Source organism: Limulus polyphemus, unplaced genomic scaffold (genome assembly GCF_000517525.1).
Source record: "Limulus polyphemus unplaced genomic scaffold, Limulus_polyphemus-2.1.2 Scaffold12112, whole genome shotgun sequence".
Taxonomy (NCBI): Eukaryota; Metazoa; Arthropoda; class Merostomata; order Xiphosura; family Limulidae; genus Limulus; species Limulus polyphemus.
This window is the reverse complement of record NW_013677722.1, coordinates 341-8,069: the sequence shown is the minus strand read 5'-3', so window position 1 is coordinate 8,069 and position 7,729 is coordinate 341. Positions and strand designations below refer to the sequence as shown.

Sequence of the window (7,729 nt, the reverse complement as noted above, 5' to 3'; positions counted from 1 at the left end):
GATTTGTTATACTGAAAACATCTGTTATAAACGATGGTGTAACATGCTATGTTATATTGAAAACATCTGTTATAAACGATGGTGTAGCATGCTATGTTATATTGAAAACATCTGTTAAAAACGATGGTGTAGCATGCTTTGTTATATTGAAATTATCTGTTATAGACGATGGTGTAGCATGATTTGTTATACTGAAAACATCTGTTATAAACGATGGTGTAACATGCTATGTTATATTGAAAACATCTGTTATAAACGATGGTGTAGCATGCTATGTTATATTGAAAACATCTGTTAAAAACGATGGTGTAGCATGCTTTGTTATATTGAAAATATCTGTTAAAGCGTTAATAAAAATGAAGATGGCCTGAGAAAAGTTTAATAACTGGTAATTAAGTTTCCAAACGTCGGCACAATCTGTTGCTATAAAACTAATTATTATGCTTGCTATTTCTTCTAACTCTTAAGTTTAATTAACATATTTTTTGTTTAAATTTAGTGTTGACGTCAATGATCTGTAAGCTTAATGAAACAACAACAACAACATAGTAGTTGTCGTGAAAGTAAAAGTTAATGGTTCACCATCCATTGGTTACGTAATTATACGATTCTTCTTTTTTTTTACATGAACACAGACTTTCCAGAAGGTTCAGTGCAATCGGCAAAACAGACTTGGAGGTAAGTGGCGACATTCATTATTTTGGTAAGATGTATTGGTCGTTGTGTGTGTGTGTGTGGGAAGACCGCCACTTCCTCCCCCTTTTCGTGGTTTCGGGAAGCGGGAAGAGTAGAACTCTCGTCAGACCAAATATGCGGGAATTTCATACCGACGTGGTTTCAACAGTGACTTTCCATTGCAACAGCTGTGTCGGTTTGAAAGAGAAGCTGTAAAATTTATAGAGTGGAAAGAAATGGGTCTACATGAAATTTAATCAGCCGCTCGGAGTCGGCAAACTTTAAAATTAAACCTCAGGCTGCGGTAAAAAGTGTAATTTTATATAAAATAACGTCGAAGGACAGAAATAGTTCGTTGTTTGATATAATTTAAAAAATATGACAGTAGTTGTATAGTCCGGTTCTGAATGGACAGACACAACCTGCCCTAGACTATATAGTCCAGTTTAGATAAAAGTTCAAAGAACTGTAGTTTGCTACTGATTTGTTTGAATTCTCAGTTAAAACTAACTTCTGATTAGAGCAAGTTATCTGTTAATAAATTAGAAAACAACAATTTATAGGCCTAACGAAGTGGTTTATGACGTTCCTCCAAAAATAAATTACTTTATTATGCTTACAAATCGTTGTTAGTCAAGTTATTATTATATTAGCGTAGCATGTTTCCATTTTCAATTAGCAAGATACCTTCTTAACGAAATTCTGTTAGTTTATTTTTAACGTTTTCTTTAATCGCTGTAACTTAGTCTTATTAAGGCTTTGTTTATCATCAACAATAATGAATCATATAAAAATACAAGATTATTTGTTGAGGTCACAAGTTACATTTCAGTACGCCCAAGTAAAGGGAAAAAGAGGATAAGGGAAGAACCCGAGTGTCCGGCATGCTGTGTCAGATTAGCGGGGCCGCTGGAGGATTTCAACTCGCACGTCGAGCGGTGTGTGAGAAAGGTACGACGTTTTCTACCCTAAAGTATTTTTAAATACATGGAATGGCTTTAATTGTTGATTTAAAAAAAATCAATTTCATTGAAAATAAATAAATAGATTTTTATTTTTTGGAAAATCGACTAGATTGAAGTATGATGAAATAAGAAGTTATTACGTAAAAAGTTATTTCTTGAGTGTATGTTTAAACGAATCAAACAAATGTTATCCGAATATTGTATTATATAACATTAAGGTTAGGTTTAGTTTAGAGTTAAAATTTGTTTAACTGTTTTTATAGCTGTGTTATCTAAGCGTTGTTTATATTATATAGCATTAAGGTCAGATTTAGATTAAAGTTAAAATCTTTTAGTTAATCGACTTTATTCTCATTTCTGGTATGTTGGGGTGTTAAACGTCACTTCTTGTATTTGATGTTGGCACTTAACCATCAATTTGATTACCGAGTAAAATTGTTGTCATTATTACTACTTAACCAAACCAATGTACCAGAAGTGCGTAATTTTCAAAATACCACTTTACGTGTAGAAAAATAATTAATAACAGCTATAATTAATAAAAAAATATATATCAAAACATTATACTCGAAATGGTGAAACGTTTGAAACAAATACATGCCTTAGATATCTTTTTTTTATTTGGAATAATAATTATCATTTTAAATAATTTTATGTTGTTGTTTGTTAAAAGCTACACAAAGGGGTATCTGTGCTCTGCCCCCCCCCCCCATGGGTATCGAAACCCGGTTTCTAACTGGAGGGCAAATAACTTTAATTAACAATATCTAACATATTACTTCTAATTTTAACTATGCCTAATTTTTTGAAGTTCGCTGATGTTTACCAACTAAGCCTTATTGATTAATTCGCTAATTTTAACCGACTAACTTAATTAGTTTTGCTGTTGTTTACAAAGCCTAACTGATTATTTTCGCTGACGTTTACCAACTAAGCCTAACTGATTCAATCACTAGCATTTTACCTGATAAGCCTAACTTATTAATTATCGCTGATATTTACCAACTTAGCTTAACTGATTAATTCGCTAATTTTAGCCGACTAAGCCTAACTTAAATAGTTTCGCTGATGTTTACAAAGCCTTATTGATTAATTCGCTAATTTTAACCGACTAACTTAATTAGTTTTGCTGTTGTTTACAAAGCCTAACTGATTATTTTCGCTGATGTTTACCAACTAAGCTTAACTGATTCAATTACTAACATTTTACCTGATAAGCCTAACTTATTAATTATCGCTGATGTTTAACAACTAAGCTTAACTGATTAATTCGCTAATTTTAGCCGACTAAGCCTAACTTAAATAGTTTCGCTGATGTTTACAAAGTCTAACTGATTATTTTCGCAATTGTTTACCAACTAAGTCTAACTGATTTCACGTTGCTGATTTTTACCAATTAAGCCTAACTGAGTAATTCGCTAACATTTACCGAATAAGCCTAACTTGTTAATTATCACTGATGTTTACCAGCTAATTCTAGCTTATTATTTCAAATTGAAGTAAATGGTTATTTCAGTCGTAAAACAACTTTGTATTTGTAGAGAGAAGCCAATGGTTCTGAAGACGAAACAGTGGACGTGGAAGGTGGTGAACATTTTGAACAATATGAATGGGCGAGACATATCAGAATACGATCCTCTGGTCTAGAGACAGGATTTGCAGGTTGAAAACACTAACAGTTTTTTTTTTCTACAGTAGTGACTTATTCATTGCTACATAAAGCAAACGATAACTTTGAATCAAGTATTTCAGTATGATTAATTTTATGACAGAAAAATATCGTTAACAGCGAGGGTACCCACTAATGAATAAATGTGTGCTACCCCTAAAAGTTAGAACGTTTATTAAATTAGCCATATTAATTACTGGGTTAATATTTAGTTATTATTCATGTAGGTAGCTTGCTTTGATCAGAATTTAATGATAATATGGAAAATGTTAATAACACAAAATATATTTCTTGTTCAGAAATCACCTGACAGCATTATCATTCTATATGTTCGTTTATTGTGTTAAAATAAACTTAGCACTTTGGTGTATATTCGAAAAAATGTGATAGAAATAAACAGAATTGAAAATGTAGTTTTAAAACACAAAACAGAAGTTTAAGTTAAGTTTATACAGCAACCATAATTTGAGAAAGACTGTTTAAATGCAAATAATTGATTAAAATTTTAACTACAATAAGTTCCTGAAATTTGAATACAAAAGTATTGTTAAGCTGTTTCCTGTAGAGTATTTTTGTATTTACGCAATTTGAGCCTTTGATAATAATAAGTGTAAGCTATTTTTCGGTTAATTTCAGGTTTTCATTCGAGAAAACATAATGGTGAAGATGATGACGATCAAGACTTAAACGTTGATAGCGATGATACCGCCACCTATGGTCAACCACAGTATCCTTTTACTTGAAGTGTCTGGTTGTTGAATTTCGTGAAAGCTAATGAGGGCTATCTGAGCAAAGCCTCTTTTATTTTGAAGTGATAGACTAGTCAACAGTTCATGGGCTTTTCTTTCTCAACGAATAGTGAGGTTGTGCATGACATTATAACATTCCCACGGCTGAAAGAACGGGCATGTTCGGTGACGGGTTTCTATCTCGCGCCCTACATGTTACGAGTCTAGCGTGTTAACCACCAAGTCATGTCAGTCCTTAAAGTTTTTGTTATATAATAAATTTGAGTGTTATAGGTGAAGCACTGCTTTTTAGTAGCCTAAAAATAACTGTTTAACAAAGAACATTTGAACGTTGTTTCTGTAAACATACAAAGGACTTGATCATTCTTTTTGTGTTTTGTGTATTAATTGATAGTAACAAAATTTCTATCTTTCGTTATTAAGCACAAAACTACATAATAGGCTATTTGCGTTGTGACTATCTCCGAATAGAAGCCCGGATTGAGCGTTACAGATCGTGCCACCAGAGGGAAACAACATAAATTTCGTAGCTTTGATTTTCTAACCATCTTTACGTTTACTGGCTTCTTGAAAGACATTTTAATTGTAATAAAATTTATTTATTTTCCATTTTTTTATCATGATAATTTTCGTTCACTTATTTTTATATTTTTGTGATGTGGTCATATTCTTTATGCTGTGTATTTTAAACTACTTTCGTTTTGTTCAATGTGGACGTGATAATAACATGGTTTCAATTTTGATATGATTGCTTAATGATAATAATATAAATACAGTAAAATTAAAACATAGGTCATTGATATTCGGTAGAGTTGAAACGTGGATCAATACGAGGGAGGATGTAATTATCTAAGATATTATACATTACATTTGATCATTGGCAAGCCCAAGGGTTTATAACGCAAAGTTTAAGGGCTAGATCCCCGTGGTAAGCACTACATAAATACCCCTTTGAGCAGATTTGAGCTTTACAACAAAATGAACAAAAATTATGTTTAAAATACTTTAATGAAATAAACATATAAAGTAGAAGTAATGCATGGAAAGATTGATTATTCAAGAAATTTATCCCTGTTACAAATCCTTTAATGAAATAAACACAGGTATTGACGAGAACTATTCAAATAGGTTTATTACCAGTTGTGGTGAAGATCTCCCTAATTGTAAGTGGCTATTTGTAGAAGTTGTTCCTTAGTTTCAACTAACAGATACACAGAAGCCGATATTATTCCTTATTCTTCCAATGAACACCTAGAAAACGAGGAAAGAAAAAAAATTGAGAATGTGATGTAAGTTTATTATTCAAAGGTTTATTTTATTTTTAAAATATTTGGATTTATAAATGCTTCGGCAAAATATCTCAACAACGCAAATACTTGCTGTATTGGGTAAAATAATAACAATATATATATATAATTACTACAAATATTATACTTTGTAAGGAATGAAAATATTTAATTCTACTTTTCTGTAAAACTATATAATAATGTTAAATATATATATATAATTACTACAAATATTATACTTTGTAAGGAATGAAATTATTTGATTCTACTTTTCTGTAAAACTATATAATAATGTTAATATATATATATATATATAATTACTACAAATATTTTACTTTGTAAGGAATGAAATTATTTAATTCTACTTTTCTGTAAAACTATATAATAATGTTAATATATAGATATATATATATATATAATTACTACAAATATTATACTTTGTAAGGAATGAAATTATTTAATTCTACTTTTCTGTAAAACTATATAATAATGTTAATATATATAATTACTACAAATATTATACTTTGTAAGGAATGAAATTATTTAATTCTACTTTTCTGTAAAACTATATAGTAATGTTAATATATATAATTTTTTTTTTTCTATTTTAGAGAATCAGAAGAACAAGAAATGATTCTTGAAGGCAATAAGTGGGTTGTTAAAAATGGTAACATTGATATTTAATTCTTAACATAAAGTTTGAATAAAATATGGCATATGTGTCTGTACGAGTTTAGTTTTATTTTATCAATGTTCATTTAGCTCTAGTTTTGTTCCGTTTATGTTTATTTAGCCATAATTTTGTTCTATCAGTGTTTGTTTAGCTCTGTTTTTATTAGTGTATGTTTAACTATATTTTGTTCTGTCAATGTCTGCATAACTCTAGTTTTGTTCTGTCAATAAGATAGTGAAATGTGATCAGATCCAGATACCTTCTAACTATTTTCTGATTAGCTTTTGACCAACTGTTTATCTGAATAGCTGTTGACCAGTTCATTGTCTGATTAGCTTTTGACCAGTTTGGTTACCTGAATAGCTTTTGACCAGTTTGGTTACCTGAATAGCTTTTGACCAGTTTGGTTACCTGAATAGCTTTTGACCAACTGTTTATCTGAATAGCTGTTGACCAGTTCATTGTCTGATTAGCTTTTGACCAATTGTTTATCTGAATAGCTGTTGACCAGTTCATTGTCTGATTAGCTTTTCACCAGTTTGGTTACCTGATTAGCTTTTCACCAGGGTTTGGTTACCTGAATAGCTTTTGACCAGTTTGGTTAACCGATTAGCTGTTGACCAGTTTGGTTACCTGATTAGCTGTTGACCAGTTTGGTTACCTGAATAGCTTTTGACCAGTTTGGTTACCTGATTAGCTGTTGACCAATTTGGTTACCTGAATAGCTTTTCACCAGTTTGGTTACCTGATTAGCTTTTGACCAGTTTGGTTACCTGATTAGCTGTTGACCAGTTTGGTTACCTGAATAGCTTGTGCGATAACAAATTCTACTTTTATTTTGTTGTGGTTTTGTTTACCATTCATCTGTTATTTCTTCTATCATTTAGTTCAAGTATGAATTTATAGTTAAAGAACAAACACACCATCTAGCTACAACATGTTGAATTTGAGTATGTTTCTATTATGAAACTGACACAAACTTTTTCATGGTGATGTTGTACAGATAGTAATCTTGTGAAAGATTATGTAAATTAGCTAGACACATGAGATGTAACCTTGTGATCTAACTTAGTTCATGAGAATAAAAAATAAAATAAAGATGTTCCACAGAAGTATTACTTATTCTGTTGCTAAACTTTCCCTGTTAGGTAGACCTATTTAATAGTTTTAGTTTAGTTTAGAAGATGGGACAACCGAGATGGACCAATAGGTCACTTGGTCTTTTTTTTATTTGATCGAAAGCTCTCGAGTTTTGGGTCTCATTAGAAAACTATTACAACTTTTGTATGTAATCCTATGTGCTAACTTCTTAATCAGGATTTAGTTCATGAAATATAGATATAAAACGAATTATTTCTAATTGTTACTCAATATTGATGTGGAAGTGGTTTAATTTTGGAATATTGTGTTTTTTAGAATTAGATTTTTTTGCTCTTCTGGTTCTTTTGTCCTAACTACTTTAGTTATTGAAATCAATGATATTGATATTTATATTGTATTGTTTATTAAAGCTTGTATCAAGTCCTGGTCATGCAAGTATTTTCTTTTTATAAGTGATAAAATTTATGTTCCTAGTGTTTTGTTTTAGTCCATTACAAGTTTTTGACTACTTCATTGTCTTAGTTTTTGACCAGTTCATTAATTAACCTAATTTATTTTATAAATTCATGCTGTAATGGCCAGGATGGAGAGTCACCTGCTTAGTTATGGTA

General features: G+C 30.6%; 1 protein-coding gene across 1 annotated transcript in view; it reads left to right on the top strand.

Moving 5' to 3' along the window:
- Positions 1-6,011, top strand: part of LOC111083918 (E3 ubiquitin-protein ligase Rnf220-like) — a gene marked incomplete at both ends in the record, with an annotated part of 9,524 nt that extends 3,513 nt beyond the window's left edge. The window contains 6 exons of the mRNA XM_022380657.1: positions 636-678; positions 1,508-1,626; positions 3,182-3,302; positions 3,946-4,036; positions 5,267-5,347; positions 5,956-6,011. Of these exons, the coding sequence (XP_022236365.1) occupies positions 636-678; positions 1,508-1,626; positions 3,182-3,302; positions 3,946-4,036; positions 5,267-5,347; positions 5,956-6,011 (511 nt within the window). The remainder of the gene's footprint in view (positions 1-635; positions 679-1,507; positions 1,627-3,181; positions 3,303-3,945; positions 4,037-5,266; positions 5,348-5,955) is intronic.
- Between the last annotated feature and the right edge of the window lie 1,718 nt (positions 6,012-7,729).